At 37.1% G+C, this 19,304-nt stretch overlaps 1 protein-coding gene across 2 annotated transcripts in view; it reads left to right on the forward strand.

Annotated features, from left to right (window-relative positions):
- LOC129894255 (uncharacterized) overlaps window positions 1–19,304 on the forward strand; it is a 57,148-nt gene that overhangs the window by 29,859 nt on the left and 7,985 nt on the right. Inside the window, exons 16-21 of one of the 2 annotated variants that reach the window (XM_055969860.1) lie at window positions 14,153–14,252; window positions 14,328–14,377; window positions 14,984–15,144; window positions 15,694–15,857; window positions 17,027–17,109; window positions 17,190–17,275. In XM_055969860.1, coding sequence (XP_055825835.1) covers window positions 14,153–14,252; window positions 14,328–14,377; window positions 14,984–15,144; window positions 15,694–15,857; window positions 17,027–17,109; window positions 17,190–17,275 — 644 coding nt within the window. Of the gene's footprint in view, window positions 1–14,152; window positions 14,378–14,983; window positions 15,145–15,693; window positions 15,858–17,026; window positions 17,110–17,189; window positions 17,276–19,304 lie in introns of both variants that reach the window. The other variant, XM_055969859.1, reaches the window with a different exon arrangement.

Genomic DNA, 19,304 nt, shown 5'->3' on the forward strand with positions numbered 1-19,304 from the left:
GCTGTTGGAACCCTTGTATAATAGAAATATTGGAGCAACCTGTAATACATGCTCAAAGCCAAAACCGTCTTAATCAATGTGTGTGAATATTAATCAACAACACACATCAACTCAAACATATATCATTTAACACAATTCTAATATATGTAATATGCACACTAATCATATGAAGCATATAACATACCTCACACATGTATGTTTTGTATGCTAACGGGAGAAATGATAAGGAAATTCTAACGGAAGCACCCAAGTTAGACGTAATTAATTGAATACGAGTATGGAATGAAAGGGGAATATATAGTTATGGACTGAAAGGTGTGGTACGACGACATGGTGATAATGTAAGATCATTACTGAGGCGAACTTGGTATGTTGTGGAGTAAGTTAGAAGCCTGTGTGGGGTACACAATAAGGGTAGAAAGGCATAAGGCAGAATGGGGTATAATTATCATCTGGTGTGTGTGCATAACCTGGAAGCAGAGGTACCGACTCTTCAGTCAGTGCCAGGAGTCAATGAATATCCAGATGTATTCCCAGATGAACTCCCAGGTCTTCCTCCTGAACGGGGGATAAAGTTCACTGTAGATGTGTTACCATATATATATATATATATCATCTCATATCACAGCCACACAGGGCGCCCAATATTAACAGTGTAAAAAGGATGGACTTACCTCGTATGTCCAACTCGAACTGCACCTGTTACACTGCCCTGTCTACTTTTCTTTTTCATTTTTAACTTTACATCTCAATTATATTTCAATATTCTTACCATCCAATATACCTCTTTCGCATCGTTACTTACTCTGTGTACTGTGGAACAGCCAATATCATCAGTCAATTCCTTTTGTCAATGTCGTTCTTTAGTTGTAATCGAAGGTTAGTATAAGGAATCTCATTTCCTATAGCTCGGCTTTATCACACGATCTTAGATATGGAAGAAAGATAACATCCTAAATGTCCTGTAGCCTCCTGTTTATAGATGTGGTGCACAACACACCGATAAACAAGCCTCTACTAGACACGGTCTGTAGACACTCCAAGGATGAACTGCTCTGATACCACTTCTGTCACGACCCAACCCCGTAGGCCATGACTAGGGTCCGACCTGGACCCCTGTATACATACCTATCAGCTGTAGTCAAGCCGAACTACGAACAATGTGATAACATACATAAGAAATCCAATGGGTCATAACGTTTTCATATACATATAGCCCTTTCATTTGTCCCCTAAGGAGTCACCACTAATCATATCATGAAAGGACATGCAAGCCGACAAGGCTGCCATTGCATATTAACATTCACAATACATCGTATAGACACAATTGAACAAAACTTACATACATCCCACACATATATGTCTACAGACCTCTAAGGGTGTCAACGGTATCATATGGCGGGACAGGGCCGCCGCCGTACCCCTGAATAAACGAATGTATACATCAAAAGATCAATACCAATAGTCTAGGCTCCGGTACAATGGAACACTCCAAAATAGCTGAGTGGAAAGTCCTAAGCTGGCGGATCCCCAAAACGCGTGTCTGTACCTGCGGGCATGAAATGTAGCCCCCCGAAGAGAGGGGTCAACACGGAATACGTACTGAGTATATAAAGCATAAAATACCACAAAGGGGATTACATCTGAAATAAGGATACAGGAGACAAGTATAACATTTAACAAATCACTGTACCTGCATCTTAATGAAGTCATGCATCTCATCATCATATATCGTACCCGGCCTGTTTTGGGACTCGGTGTTACAGTTATATATCATGATATCATCATATGTATATATATACCGTACCCGACCCTCTAGCGAGGGGCTCGGTGATTAGAGTAGTGTACACTTATACCATACCCGGCCCATTATGGGACTCGGTGCCATAACCATATCACCATATACTTATATCATACCGTACCTGGCCCTCTAGCGAGGGGCTCGGTGAATAGAATAGTGTACACTTATACCATACCCGGCCCATTATGGGACTCGGTGAAAGATGTGTTACCGTATGCACGAGCAGAGTAATGCGTAACCATATGCAAATTAAATCATCATCTGAAACTCAATAGAGTAATCAAGTGAACCATCTCTTGAAGATCAGGGTAGTAATCGTCTCAAGTACCCTCTAATTGTCATTAGGGATCATATCGAGCGGAGCCTCAGGAATCATAGACATGTATCAAGATAATGCTAAATAGCTTATGGAATCAGAGATATTTGTCATCGTAAAGTCCTTAGGAGTAGGAGCTTATACATCCAAATACTAAACTTATAAAAGGCTCGGGGGTAGTAGCTTAACTACTTTAAGAGTCTTAACATTCAAAAGTGAATAAGAGTCATGAATCATACTCGAAGCTTATGAATGGAATTATCCCCAAAGTTCATATCACATATCACTTATATCTGAGACATGCCAAAAGAAAAGAGAGATAGCTTTACATACCTTTTATGGATCAACCGTAACCGAGCTTGCTTCGTTACCCCCTGAACCTATTTAACACGAAAGTAACACGATTATGAATAACCTTCGACTTTCCAGCTTCTAAACCTACAACCAATTACCTATAGGAATTACTTCCTCGTTCACACTTCTCGACTAGTGTATCAATTAATTAAGAAGTTAACGAAAATCGGGCAGCATTTCCCCTATAACTCACCCTATCCGAACTTCCAATTAACCTCCGATTAGCACAGCCATATCAACAACAACAACCACCATCCATATACACTGCAACTACTACAACACTATTCAATACAAGCTCCAAATATCCCACTCAAAACCACTATTCATATCGCTTTGAACTTTTTAGCCTTATCTAACCTCTTTTTATGCTTTTTTGAGCCGAGGGTCTTTCGGAAACAGCTGTCCTACCTTGGTAGGAGTAAGGTCTGCGTACACTTTACCCTCTCCAGACCCCACGTTGTGGGATTTCACTGGGTTGTTGTTGTATTTCGTAAAATCACAACCACACAGAAAGGATCACACCATGGCTGCACACGGCAGCACTTATACCCATTTTTAACCACGTTTCTAGCCCTTCAATATATACAAACCACCTTCAAATACAACACCATAATAACGACAACACTAACCAAACTTTAATTCACTAGAATAGCTTCAAAACAACCCCTACACGATTTTCAACACCCTTCAACAGTAACGTGCATAATTTTATGTTTCCAGTCCATATTTAAACATCCATAACATGTTTAAACCCTTACTCAACCGTGTGAAAAGGGAATCAAGCCGTACCTTAACAAACGAGCTTCCAAAACTTGCCGAAAATTGTAGGTTCACGTTGAACCTCCTTGCTGCCCCAACGATGAACCCCACACAGCTAATCACCTTCCAATGGGTCGAGATTACTTTAGAGAATTAATTTACGGAGCAAGACTCGAAGCTCCACCTTGCCTTAGCCATGGCCGAACTTGCCATGGCTTTGAACTCTCCTTGTTTTCTCTATTCTTCTCTAAGGCTAAGGTTAAGAAAAAGATGAACAAATGAAGTTCCTAGTCATTATTTAGGCATATATACACCTCTTTTGAAAGTGACACGTGTCAGCCCCTACACGTGTCCAACCCTAAGGGTGACACGTGTCCAGCTCCCATAGGTCCATCCCCTTCATGCTCCAACCAGTTGCTGCCACGTGGCTTGGTGGGGCCCACTTTCTAAGTAGGTGCATCACCTACTTACTCTTTTTCGTAGGTTCGTAATCTCGTCTCACTTTAAGAACCTATGTAATCCTTGCTACTTAAGCTCGACATGTACTCAAGTAGCTTGATTATGTAAGAAATCCAAATCGGTAGCTTACGCAAGTATGTCGATTACCACGACTCACTACTTGTCCTCCAACTCCTTTCAAATCCTTCCAAACCTATTTCCAGCCATCACTACTCACATAGAGCTAGTCTATGCAGAATATGGGGCATTACATCCTCCCTTCCTTAGAGTTATTTGATAACGTTTTCATGAATAACATGGATCACGTGGTAACTTTTAGAGAAGCTAGGTAACTCTAGAGAAGCTAAATAAATGTTCCTATGTACCAAGAGTGCGGGGTATAACACAAGGTGACCCTCTCTCCTTTCCTATTCATCATTGCCATGGAGGGCTTCAACAGTATGATGAGAATTGCTATTAGCAACAGGTGGATAAAGGGATTCAAGGTTAGCAGCAGAACATGAGTAGATATGGAAATGTCATTTGGTGTATGCAGATGATACTATGATATTTTGTGAAGCTATAACTGAACAAATATGCTATATCAGGATGATACTAATTGTTTTTAAAGCCATTTCTGGTTTAAGCATTAACTGGAGAACTAGCTGGAATCCTGGGGTGTAAGGTAGACAAATTACGAACAGTCTATTTGGGCATGCCATTAGGCAACAAACACAGAGAATTGGTTATCTGGGATGGGATTTTGGAAAAGATGGAAAAGAAGTTGGCAAATTGGAAGACACAATACTTGTCTCTTGGAGGTAGGCTCACTTTGATAAATGCAGTTTTGGACCCACTACCTACATATGTGATGTCTCTGTTCCCCATTCCATTCCAATAAGTGTGGTCAAGAAGTTGGACCGACTAAGAAGAAATTTTCTTTGGTTTGGGAACAGGGAGGGAAATGGGTATCACTTATTAGAATGGAAGATTGCACAATTACACAAGGAGGCTGGTGGTTTAGGAGTCAGAAATCTGAAAATGCAGAATGATTGCTTTCTCATGAAATGGTTATGGAGATGAAGAATACAAGGAATGAAGGTATTAAATTTAATGAGGGAATTCGAATTGCAGAGAATGAAAGAATCAGAAACAGTCAAGGAATACTTTGACAGATTGCTTGGTATTGTTAACAAGGTAAGACTGCGAGACACTGAATTTAAAGATTCAAGAATTGTTGAAAAAATTCTTGTAACAATGCCCGAAAGATATGAAGCATGTATAACTACCTTGGAAAACACACAAGATCTATCCAAAATTACCTTGGCAGAATTGTTAAATTCTTTGTAGGCACAGGAACAAAGGAGGCTTATGAGGCAAGATGGAATGGTTGAAGACGCATTAGCAGTCAGCCACAAAACTCAAAGTAAGGGTAAATTCTTGAAAAATGACCCAACTTGTCAACACTGTGGCAAAAATGGACATCCTTCATATAAATGTTGGAAGAGATCAGATGCACAGTGCAAGATCTGCAAACAACTTAGTCATGAAGCTGTCATTTGCAAAAGCAAATTTCAAAAAGATAAAGCAGATGCCCAAGTCACCACTGAAGAAGAAGAAGACCATTTATTTGTGGAAACCTACTTTTTTCAACCAAAAAATCTGATTTTTGGATGATTGATAGTGGTTGTACACACCATATGACATATGACAAAAATCTTTTTAAAGAGTTTGTGTCTATGGAAAATAAGAAAGTTAGAATTGGAAATGGAGACTATATTCCTGCAAAAGGAAAAGGGACTGTTGCAATCAATTCAAGTTCAGATACAAAAATAATTGAAGATGTTTTTTATGTGCTTGATATTGAAAAAAATTGTTGAGTGTAGGTCACTTAATGGAAAAATGATTTAAATTTTTATTTGGGGACAAATATTGTCGAATCTTTGATTCCACTGAGCAAAAGATTTTACAAATTGAAATGAGAGATAAAAGTTTCTCATTTAATCCAACAGAAGATGCACACAAGTTTTGTAAGACAAAAGATGAATTGACAGATTTGTTCATGAGGTCAATTTCAGCCAAGTCTAGAATCTGCAATTCCTCAAGCAAGGAGGACTTTTAGAATTATGCTTTTGAACTGCAGTAACTTTATTTTACTGCTCAGTTTTTGAATAAATCCTAGTTAATAGTTTGTTAGCTAGTTTTTCCTATTTATTAGTAATTAGTTTATTAAGATATATTTTGTAGAGATATTTTAGGCTAGTTTATCATTATTTTTTTTTCTGTTTTTGTTCTTATAAATGTAGAGTTCAAAAAAGCAAACTAAAGTAATTTTCTTTGGCCTCATTGTAGTATTTTTCTCTCAAAGTCTTTCTCTGTTAGTTTCTTAATTTCTTTATTAAAAAACCAATAACTGCAACTTCCATCTGGAATGATCGAACCCATTGATAGGAAGCATCCCAGACTCTTCAATTGTCAAGGAAACATGGATTAGAGTAGTGGGCATTCCTATGCTCGTGTGGTCCTAGAAAGTCTTCCAAGAAATTGGAGAAGTTTGCGTAGGATGGATCGAAACAGAGGAAGAAACAGATCTAAAAAACCACATGAAGTGGGTGAGAATACTAGTGGCCAACGATAGTAGGAGAATTCTGAGTAAGGTATCATAGTACGGAGCGGAATCACCTATCACTTTCTGATAAAACCTAGATTCAAAATATCGGCGGAACTAGGTTGTGAAACTGTTGGAGAAGTCGCAAGGATGAAAACCAATAGAAATCATTACCAGGGGATATTTGAGGTTCAATCTGCAGTTCAGTACTAGAATCCCATCAATTTAGGGGTTCTAGTAAGAGACATCACGTGGGTTGACAAGCCTTATGACAGCGAGAGGGGGAAATTTAAATCAAACATGTGACTTGCATATGACTCGCTTAAATGTGAGACTGTATTTGGGCTTCTCGTCCAAGCCCAAGAGAACTGAACCCCAAAATCAATTAAAAGCCCAAATAGAGCTGGACAAGTTATTTTCAACAAAATTCAAGGAGTTCTCAGAGAAGGCAACTTCATCTATGTTATGGATCTACAGGTATCTTGGCATTCAACAACAATTACAAAGAAGAGGAACACCTATGCAGCGATGGCAATAGAGGACTCAAACGGGGGAAATCTTTTGGTGGTAAGAGAGGAAGATAGCAGAAATTGGAGATAGAAGCAGCGGTGAAAGAGAATTAAGTGGACTTATAGTACAAAGTCCTAATATGGAACTTGTAAATTGGGAGGTTGAAGCGGAACCAGTTGTGATCCACAAACAACAAGCAAGCCAAGGGAAAGAGCAAGAAACCTCCACCCAGGTAAAACAAAATTTGATTAAAAAGGGCAGCCCGGTGCACTTAAGCTCCCGCTATGCGCAGGGTCCGGGGAAGGGCCCGACCACAAGGGTCTGTTGTACGCAGCCTTACCTTGCATTTCTGCCAGAGGCTGTTTCCAAGGCTTGAACCCGTGACCTCCTGGTCACATGGCAGCAACTTTACCAGTTACTCCAAGGCTCCCCTTCTAAAACAAAATTTGATTAAGTTTGGTAAAATATTTTGGGGTAGATTTCCAAGGACATGAAGTGGAGGCCACAAAACTACTCCTAAAGATTGATAGCTGCAGACATGCAAGGAGAATGGAGTAGGAGGTTGAAGGGAAAAAGTCAAATATCAAGGGGGTAAGCAATTATACTCCAATGATATTGTATCTATAATTGATGTCTTAGACTCAATGTAGACAGATATCAGTGGAAGAGTAGCCTATCTGTATATATGGTTTCATGGTTTCAGTACAACCATGTACTGTTTTGTGATATAATACAAAGTTACCACTTTCAAAAAGAAGAAGAAAATTTAGCAACGTTAGACAAATCCATTGTACCCAAATCTATAATTCAAACACGGATCAAAATCAAAGTCAACCCCAAACAAATTGCAAGCCTGGATTACCCATTAGTCGTAGAGTCCAAAAATATAATTAGTTTCTATATTGGAGCCAATTTAGTGGTTCAATTCCTCAATGTACTAATTTGGGAAATTGCGCTTAAAACCACAATTTTCCATGTCGATTCTCATGATTTGATGTAATAGCTAGTATATAATCATGTAATGAATCCCAATACTTGATTCTTGTTTAGAATCCATATCTTGAAGCAATATGTAGACATCATGCCAGAGCTCCCTCATATGTAGATGGCATTGGAGTTCACAAATCAATTCCATACTTTACCCATTCAAGCTGCCGCCTGGAGCATTTAAAATCCTCTCCATAAATGAATTATGTTAAGAATATAGTTTAATGTTATTGTAAATGTATTTTAGGATCAGTAATACTCAAATTGGGAGATTCTATGTAATGTTTCTTTGTTTTCCTATTTATGAATAGGTGTACAACAATATTTAAACACCAAAACTTTGATGGATTGATAAGCTAAGTTTTCTCCTAGTATTCCTTTTCGTGTTCTTTTCTCACATGGTGTTGGAACTAATAGTTAAAAATTAGTTGTGGTGCACTTACCACTAACAGATGAGTGAGAAACACGACCTCCGTGCAATTTTTCCAGGGAGTATGTCAAACTGTACTTGGTTAGGTACGTACAACCATCTAGGAGTTCGACATGACTTGTAGTAAGGCTGATCATTCTGTGTTCTATCAGCATTCTAATTAATGTATAATTTTGGTGGTTTAAGTTGATGGCGTAGTTATCATAGGCAGTGACCAAGAGGGTATTGCTAAATTACTTGATACATTTAATAGGTAGCTTGTAAGTAACTGTTACATCATGTGCTCTTCCTTTTTCTCTTTTTAAGTTGAACATACAAGTTTTCAGCATTAACCAGGTGCTGCTTTTATTACCAATACAAGTTTGTTACATTTCTATAAAATGGGGTATTGTTAAACATCTTTTTTCAGCACTTTCAGATCAAGAATCTTGGCACGCTATGATACTTTGTTGGCATTGAGGTAGTTAGGCTGCCCAGTCCACATCAGCGAAGTTGCACGGACTCTTCAGTTTTGCTGCCACACGCCCACACCTGAGTCGACATGAGACGGGTGTGGGTGTAGGTGTGAGATACGTGTGGGATTTGGTCAACCCACATCGAAAACTTTGAGTAGAGTCCATGGACAAATTTGGGGGAAATTGAGATTTTGATTTTCTCAAAACAAAAGATGAAATAGATTTAAGACATGGGAAATGGCATACCATCAATATTGGGGTAGTTCTTTTGTCTCCGTTTAAGCTTTTCCTCCCGGTCAATATTGTTGCTTCATGTTTCAGGACAAACAAAGAGAAACTAAGAATTCAAATGTTTGTGTTCCGACTTTAGGTAGATAGTAGCAAGGATCTGTAAGAAGTGTTGGTGGAATCCTTGAATGACTCTTTCTTCTTTTTTGAGGGGAAGAACTAGAAAGCTTAAAAGAAGTTGGGATCTTGGGAAAGAGGACCTAGAAGATCATTCAAAATTTAGAATATCTTTATAGCTCTATTTTATAATTTTGGAATTTTAAGCCGAATCCCAGCACCTGTATCCAATCTGTACCCCAAATCTTAAAATTTAGATTTTACTAAATCTGACCCTCAGATTCGTAGCATCAAATACCTGCACCCGAGTTCGAGCAACTTATTAGTACATTGGATAGTGTCATATCACATGTTGTTGCAATAGGAATGAACAAAAATAAATAAGGTTTGGCTAATGTGACAAAATACCAATTAGTGTTCCAAAGACTTTAGCCCTTTTATTTAGACTGAATAACTTAGGAACAAATATGTATGGAATAGAAAGATTCCGACCTCCCAAGAAAAGAATTACAAATAATGAAGAAACTAGTAGATTCTGATATGAAGCAATGTAAAATAAACCGAAGTATGCTCTTGATATTCTTGAGGAAATAGGGATGAAAAATTATAGGTCTGCTGATACTCCCATTGATCAGAATGTCTAGATTTATTAGTTTGAATCGTCCTACGAGGTGTGTATGTAGTTGTAAGTATGGAAAGGCAATGTGGATGTAAAAGCTAAGTGTTCACACCCCTTTTGTTATGGCTATGGCTGTTTTAACATTCCAGGAAAAACACTATTTGAAGTGGGAGAGAATGTAAATATCCCATTTCTCTAGGGCTATTTTCATGCTTTGGAAAAAATAAAATAATAATAATAATAATAATGGGATAATAAGGGCTGAAGCCCGAAACTTAGGAATGGAAACAAGAACAAAAGAATTAGTATTTAGGCTCATGTAACCGCGCTATATTTTAAGAAGCTATTATAAATTAGAATAAAGTGTATGGCTTCTTGTAAAACTACCTAAAAAGTGATTTAAAAGGGATGTGGGTAGGGGAGAACTGACATTGATTCCTTGTCTATACAATTTGTGAGAAACAAAGAACACGCAAAAGAAAATTGAAAGAAAACTTAGCTCATCATTCCCTCAAGGTTTTGGTGTTTATATAGTGATGTACACCTCTAAAATAGGAAAGCAAAACAAATTACATAATAATCTCTCTAACTATTTCTAACGATTCTACAATTATAGATCACGATATTCTTAACACTCTCCTTCAAGTTGGTGCATACAAATCGTATGTACCAAGCTTGCTACATATGTAATTGATCTGGGCTTATCAAGAGACTTGTTAAACATATCTGCAAGTTGATCATTGGACTTGATGAACTTTGTGACAATGTTTTTGTTGAGTATCTTTTCACAGAAAATTTTGATTTTTTGTGTTTATTCCACACCTGAAATGCTGAATTTTATGCAATATAGAGTGGTGCTTGATTATCACACATAAGTTTCATGTGACCGGTTTCTCCAAACTTCAATTCTTTGAGTAGTTGTTTGATCCATATAAGTTCGCAAATTGCTACTGTCATGATTTGATATTCTGCTTCCGCCGTAGACCTAGCAATCACATTTTGCTTCTTTAACTTTTTCATGATACCAAGTTACCTCCAACTAAAACACAGAATCCAGAGGTACATCATCTATCTGAAGGTGACCCTGCCCAATCTGCATCCGTATAGACAACAATGTGCTTATGTCCTGTATCCTCAAAGAGCAAACCCTTTCCCTGGAGAAGATTTTATATAACTAAGGATACGGACTAACACATCCCAATAGGTATCAAATGGAGAGGTCAGAAATTGACTTACAATGCTTATTGGATAGAAATATCAAGTAGAGTCAATGTGAGATTATTCAACTTACCATCCAATCGTCTATACATTCTGGGTCACTTGTTGGCTCCCCTTGAGCTGGTAGACATCTTGTGTCCTTGGCATGATGGATATCTCAAGCATCCTACTTTTTAAACCTTGTTTATCAGTTATTAATATTAGGGGAGTGCAATCTTTTTTAGCTGAGGATTGTGTTTATTGTATAATAATACCTAACCCATCTAAGCAAGTTTTTCAAGCCTACCAGAATATCTGTGGAGTCGCCTCTTGTACTGGGACTAATTCCTGTATTATACTTGTCTCAAACCAACTAACAACAACTCCCAATAGCATAATATATAAACCAACATATAGGGAGCTCTTTGCTATTCCGTACCTTCAATTATATGCCAATAGGACACTGGGTGACTCTGTATCATCATGCAATAATTACAAATAATGAATATAAACACCAACATAATCCGAAAGCGTCAACATACTTATGAGAGTTCAATAACTATTTCCTATTACCATTTCAACAAAGTAATGAAACCTCAGAGTTAGTAAATAACCGTTATCTAACTATGAGGACCATTGTTGGAGTAAGCTTATGATGGTTCAGTGTTGATTTACTTTCTATTTCATCTTATACTACAGATGACTGTTCAATAACAATTTCTTATTACCATTTCAACAAAGTATAGAAACCTTAGAGTTTGTAACAACCGTTATCTAACTATGAGGAACGTTGTTGGAGTAAGCTTATGATGGTTCACTATTGATTTACTTTCTATTTCATGTTACACTTGTGATAATCTTTATGAGACATTACAACATTTCGATTTTCATAAACCCAAGTCAGTGCCTATAACGTTCATTGACCCCAACAGACCTTAGAGCTTTTTTGCGCTTTCTGCCTTTGATAACACTGCTTTTCACGTATAAACATCTTTAAGTAGCCTATTTCCAGGCTCATTAATCACATACTTGTCTTATAATTGGAACCTTGTTTTGAGTACTTCAGAAAGCTTTTCTTTATTGTATCTTATTACGAGATAAACACATATGCTTCCCAGTCTCAACCGCAAGCACACTTTTCTATTTGTAACTTTACTTATTGTAGGGCATGTATCCTTCGAGGACTAGGAGTTTAAGACAACTCAACGATCTTTAGCGAATAGCAAGATAACCCAAACATCGTTTGCCCATAATATGTGGAACCTTCATGAAGGAGATAGTAGTCACTCTGATTGAACCCTTCCACTTGAAACTAAGCTCGTGAGAAATAAAAAGTCTTAATGGTCTTGTCATGGTAAACTAGTATATCACGATACAAAAGCCAACGAATCAATGACTTAAATAAAAGAAAGATGTCGAGAGAAGCATGGGTTCCCTACCTTGAGTGAGACTTCACAATCCTGGTAAACCCAATCAACCACAATAAACTCCCTCACTGCAGTGGAAACAAAAAATGTTTCTAAGAACGTAAGGCTTTTATTATTTCTCGATTATGGTGTTAATTCATCAACATGCAACTTATCTTTCCAAAGTCCATGTGTATATGAAGTGAATATTTTATTCTATGATAGTTTTGTCACCTTGCTTCGAGTACTCAAACTTTATCTATATATCATCTCATATGCTGGATGAGTGGGAATATCATCTTAAGGCATTAAACAAACTCAATCTCTATGTTAATATAAGGTACGAAGAAGGGCGTAAAATGCCCTTAACTATTTGAATTAGTACAAAATTATCCTCCATCCATCTTTCGGCCCCCAAATAGCCCTGACGTCAACCTTTTGGCTCAAAAATACCCTCGATATTAACTCTTTGGTTCATATTTGCCTTTATTTTTAACAGCTCCCCTAAAGTAAAATCATTAAATATTTATTTATTATATTGCCTAATCTGATTGGTCCAAATTTACACCCTTGTCAAATAAATAATAAAACTACATATGATTCATATTTTGACCCGATACCCTTGAAAATAATATTAAAAAAATTATTAATTTCATGATATCTTTCTATTGACTTATTTTAAATCAACCCTCAATTTATTATAATCCAACTCATAATTAAAAATTCAACTAAAATCTATACTCGCCCCGTGTGGTTGTCTACCTTAAAAAAGATTATTATTTTTTATATTATAAAATTTTCTCATTTATCTTGTTCATTCCCTCTTATTTTAATCTCATATTCTTAATTAAGGTATCAAGAACTCTGAGATGAACTTACATTGTTATCATGGTGGGGTTGAGGTGGGAAAAGGAGAAAAAGTTATTTTCATTCTTTTATTTTGAATTTTCGATACACAAAAAAAGAAGCAATACACGTACATAATTGCTTAATTAAATTATCTTCTATTAAACTTATTATTTTTATATGAATTTCGTCATTATTTTTCTCCTTTTCCCCTTTTTTGTCATTAGTTGAAAAAAATTAAAATTTAAAATTTAAAATGATGGACAGGATCCAAGAAGAAAGAAGGTGGAAGAGAGAGGAAGTGAGGGGCAGGGGGAGGTAAGTGCAGAGAGTAGAGGACTAACCCTTTTTTATTTTTAATTAATGATGGAACCCAAAATCAGGTCAATGAGTCAATCAAATGATCCCATATATTAAGTACTTTCAAGTTATTTTAACGGAGAAGGGCCTAAAATTCCTTTAAACTATGGGATTTGGTACAATATTGCCCTCCATCCTCCTTATAAGTGTGGGTCATTAGAAATAAAGGTATTTTTGAGCCAAAAGGTTGACTTCAGGGGTATTTGAGGGCCGAAAGATAGACAGAGAGTAGTTTTGTATCAATTCAAATAGTTGAGAGGCATTTTAGGCCCTTCTCTGTATAAAGTAATCATGTTATCTATCGCCTTTTTACAATTTCTACTATGAACTAGCATGCCTATTACCTTGAACATGATCGGAACAAGTGCACGCGACCGCGTATCAAAAAGGATTCACCCTTCGCGACCGCGGCCATAAGCCTCACTACCACAATGCTCTGCATCAACAACAGGAAACAGTCAGCACAGTCTAAAACGTAGTTTCTTGTCCAAAACTCACTTGAACTCCTCGAGTCCCAACCCAAACCAATGTAACAAGTCCCAATACACTATGAACCTATGGGAAGTTTCAAATCAAGGAACGGGATGCAATTACTTAAAACGTGGGGTTGTGATATTACATTTCCTTTATGTGAAGACCTTGATATGCGATAAAATTGCTCTTGGATTTCAGCATTTATGTATTAACAATATAATAAGTTGGTAGCTTATTTTCTTTGTAGGGTACTTCATTCCTGATGTTATAGTGGCAGCAATTATTGGACTGGTGACTAGTTGGTCTGTTGGACCTATTTTGCCTGTTGTGAACCACTGGTTAGCCAGGTCATCTATACTGCATTTTTTGCTACACAGCAGCATTCTCTCTTTGGCTGTTTCATCACAATTCTTTCCGTACAGTGCCGATGCACCTAAAAGAGTTATATTCCAGCATACTATCCGAAATGCAGGTATCAAAGAAGTATGAATTCATTTGCCTTTATATAAAGGAAGAAAAACAAGGAAAAAGAAGGGAAGAGATTAAAAAGCAAATTCTTTCTTACAATTCAATTCAAGTGTATCTTTCAGTTTTTGGTTGTTTCTTAGATGCTATGCATCCCCTTTTGACGTTGAGCTCTCTCCTTTCTGGAGTTATTGAACTAAACGGTCAGAAGATGTCAAGATATGCCCCATTGGCCATCATATCATGTCGTACTTAATTTATATGTTTTCATATTTGGTTGCATGAAGGGGAAGAATCTCATTGGTTTATGTCTCTCATGTATAATAGTGATCATCTATCACAGTTGTCTGATTTGATGGGAACAGATAAGATACAGTTTCTGCTTTTAGAATTTTTTCCAATTTTGGAGGGATTAAAAAGCTGCTTGGATGGTGCAACCCCCTCTTGTACTTCCCTCCTTCCCTTGCTCTTTTAATTCTAACCAAACATAGTGCAAGGATGGAATGCAATAATACAAGTATGCAACTTAATTTTTGGAGTTTATCTGTGGCTTGCATGCCCTTCCAGATAAATTCTGTTGTTTCTTACTAATACGTTAATGCTGACTTTACAGGTGCCAGTAAAATTATGGAAACTACCTACGATTTTGCCGTTGTTGACTCCAACACTCTGCCTTTCGTTTTCAAACATGCCCCTGAAGTGGCCAACGCACTGCACATTAATACAGAATTATCCTTTGATGCTGTCAAGCAGTCTCATCAAGAGGATTGGATGGTAGTTGCTTTGAAGCTTTCTCCATGACTAGCCAATCATATTTTCATATGATATTTGTGTGCTTATTCCTAAAAAAGGAACAGGGCATAGGCCTGTCATCTTTTATAAAGGTCTTGAAATGGTTAGATGTGGTCCTATATACTCCAGCATGTATCCATTCCTTGCTTCCCTTTAGTAGTAACATGCTTAGGCTGCATACTTTCTGTATGTTCAGTTTTTGCAGCGCTTCCTTATTTCTGTATTAAAAAAAAGAGAGTTAGAGAAGGCGGAACAGCTCTCATCCGGAATCTTCTACATGGTGGTTTTGAGATCTTGTTACTCAAGCTATTTTCATATGATGTGTGCCTTTTTATGAAAGATGTTCTTGGATCTTATGGAGGAGTAAACTGGGTTACAGCAGATCATCGTGCAACTTTTCCTAATGATTTGCTCTTGTATTGAAGTGGCACTCTGATATATTAGTATTTTTGTTCCTACTGGGAATTCAAATAATATTTCTTGCTTCATGAGATTTTCATGGAATGTGACACAATCTTCCCCTTTTTGCAGGGGATCTTTCCAATATCTTCACTGTTTTCAAGATGCATGAAGTTTCCTGCAAAAAGATCGGATGTCTTGGCTGAATACAATCATTTTCCACATCTAACGACTAATAAGCCACAAGAGAGTTTGAGTGGGGGTTCCCGTAGGATCTACTTGGAGTTCTCCCTCGGGTAATTTGGATAAGTACAATTAATGTCTCTACTAATGTGTCAAATATGAAATATGGCCCAAGTAAAAGGGATCCACACTCATTTAATATGTTTAAATAAGTGGAGATCCATATTCTTAGAGGTTTCCAACTTTTTATGTGATGTCACTACATGTTATCTCGTGGTGCCTTGAATGATCTTCATGTTCTGATGTAGATATAAATGATATGCAGGATGTATCAAAACTTTTTAGTAGTCAGATTTAAGGAAGATCCTCTGAAATATGCAGTTCATGGCATGATGAAGTTTGCTATTTGTGGCTAGATATGGTTGCCCATCATTTTGATAATATTAAAGTTTATAGAGCCATAGAACTGAAAATATAACACTTGGAGCCATAGAACTGAAAATTTTTACCTTGTTTTGGACTCTGCAAATATTATTGCCCACACAAATTTTTATATCTTTTTTTTGCTTGGAATTGACACAAAAAATGGAGCAGAACTACGTACTAGATGAATTTTTAAGTTAACCTCAATTCATTGTGGCATTTCCAAAGTTGATCTTAAGAATACCTGTTTCAAAATAAAAAGATAAAAAAAGCTCTTCATAATGAGTTCATGGGTCCATGGTTCTTAGTTATGAATAGAATATATTTATAATGTATCAAAGGCGAACATGGCTCTCACCTCTTAGGACCCAAACACTTATTTAACCTGTTTTAAATTAATGAATATAGGCGACCATTTTCTGTAATGACACTTATGTGATATTATGGTACCCCGAATGATCATGTCATGTTCTGATGTAGATTATTTGCAAGCTGTATCAGGTTTTAGTAATCTGATTACAGAAAATTCCCTCTGAAACGTGCAGTTCATGTCAAGATGATACTGTTTTTTATTGCTGGATACGATTCTCACCATTTTGTCAGCATTTTAAGGTTTAATAGATAGCATTGTAGAACCACAAAACCTTGTTTTGAACTCTGGAAATATTGTGAACAGACAATTTCAATCTTCAGTGCTTGAAATTTATGCCAAATATAGATCGGACTATAAACACGATGAAGTTCAAATTAATTTTTGTAATTCAGATATGATAAAGTTTCTTATACGATTGAGTTATAGGTAACTTCTCTGTCCCTTTAAATCAAAGCTTCTTCATATTTCTCTCTTGTCTGCTCTCAGTTCCTTGAAGGAAGTCTGGGTTGCAGTCCTTAATATTACTGGTTCGCTATCCAGCTGGTCATTTGCAGATAACGTTCTTCCAGGTAGTCTATATTTTCATAGCTTTGAGTATGGGCCTTTTTCCTACTGCAGCATTGTTAATATTCCTAGACCTGTTATACAGTTCCTGAGAAGACTGGTAATGGTCCGCCATCATATATATGTAGATTAAGTGGTGCAGGCGATAAAAAGTGGACCTTTTGGTTGGAGGTATGACTTTAAGCCAGATGCTCTATTTCAATCAATTGGATGAACTTTTGCAGAATATGTATGCTCATTCGTTGTTGTGCGCTTAATCTGCCCGCATGAACTAAATGTTACTGTGAAAATTTAGTCGACTGTTGACGACACTTTGGTGGCTAGTTTTGATATCTTGCCCAGAGGAGCAATTGATCAGCACTTCCAAAGAATTCAACATTGCCTCAAGCTATTTTTGAAGAATTTAAAATAAACTTAAGTTTCATCATATTTGTGTTTATAATTCCATGTGATATGGGGGAGGCATTGGGAGTTTGTGATGCTAAATCGATGTTCTTTTGTCACCAGAATTATAAATGTTGACACTACTAACGCTTTGTCCAAGCCAACATTATTCTGATACATACTCCTCTATCGCCCACCTATCAACTAAATGATTCCTCTATCTAAGAATTTGATACAATATGTATATGGAAATGAAATCCTAAATTAAGAACAAGAATTAAAGGATAAAAGGTAGACACAAGGATGAAATTAATTGACAATTAAAGCTCTTAATAACTTAAGCCTTCAATTAATTGAAACCAAAAAATGCACCTAACTCTTAGATGAACCTCAAGAGAAGTGACATTCACCTTACGACTCACCTCTCAAACAAGATTCAACAAAAGCTTAACCATGCTCTCAAAGAGAAAAAAACACAGTATTCAGCAAAAACTAAGTCTATTTGAGTTATTCTTGGCTATTTATAGTTTAGGCTAAATATTACATAAATGCCTAAAAGTGGAACTCAAAAGAAGTTGTTAAATAACCACAATCGTCTGCCATACTTGACTTGCGATGGACATGAAACCGTATGTGACCATTGTGGTCTGCATGTCACTCTGTAGGCTGGGACTCAGTTCCCAACTTCGGAGATACAGGATGAGCTATGAGCTGTATGTGAATTATGTATGTCGTAGCTTTTAAGGGCTAAAACTGACAATGTTCAGCTTCTGACATACGGTCTGAGCTACAGACCGTATGAGGATTATGTTGCCCAAAGCTGGCTTCTGTTCCTGCCGCATCTGGCTAGTCCTGGCTTGAGGCCAGGATACGGTACGTATGTTGATTATGCGGATCCTATGTGGCTCCACATGTTGAGTCAGCAGTCCCTCCTTGCATTTTGTCCATCAAGGCAATCTTCATGACATGGAACCCCTGGGATGACATCAAAGTATGCTCAAATACTTACATCTTTATGAATTGTACTTATAGGGTTTGTTGATCTCAATCTTGACTCCTTGTAAATAGCCTTGATGCAATTTGGCTTGCATCGTGCTCTCCTTCTTGAGAAGAATTTGACCTCAAATCCAATTGGTCACTATCTTGCATATCAAATAGAGAGAGATCACAAACATTAAAAGTATTATGAACTTGATAATTCAGAGGAAGGTCAATCTTGTAAGCATATCATTGAGCCTTTTAAGCACTTGGAATGGCCCATTTGCTTTGTGCCAATTTGGTCTTCCTTTTGTTGGGAACCTCTCTTTACGAAAGTGTACCTGAACCCAATCTCCCGGTTCAAGGACATCTCTTTTCTTTCCTTGTTTGCCTTTTGGCCATGTCTTGATTCTTCTTCTTAAGTTGAAGCCTAACAATCCATGCAACTTCTTCATGGCTTCAACCTTTTGTTTCCATCTTAACTCAAAACATCTTGAGATCTGGAGGGGTTAGTGGATATAAGTCATAAACAACCTCAAATGGAGACGTGTCAATAGTGCTATGAATGATTCTATTATTGCACACTCAATTAATGGCAATTGTTTCTCCCAAGATGCTAATGTTTCCTTGTCCTTGACCCTAAGCATAGGTTCTAAAGTCCTATTCACAACTTCAGTTTGGGGGTGACAAAAAGCAGAAAACAAAATTTATTTTCATTTTTGACTCCCCAATTCTTTCAAAAGTGGCTAAGGAACTTAAGAGTCCCTATCACTCACCATGGTCTTGGGAATACCATGCAATTTGACCACATTCTCAACAAACAAAGATGCAACATATT

This window comes from Solanum dulcamara, chromosome 7 (genome assembly GCF_947179165.1).
Source record: "Solanum dulcamara chromosome 7, daSolDulc1.2, whole genome shotgun sequence".
Taxonomy (NCBI): domain Eukaryota; kingdom Viridiplantae; phylum Streptophyta; class Magnoliopsida; order Solanales; family Solanaceae; genus Solanum; species Solanum dulcamara.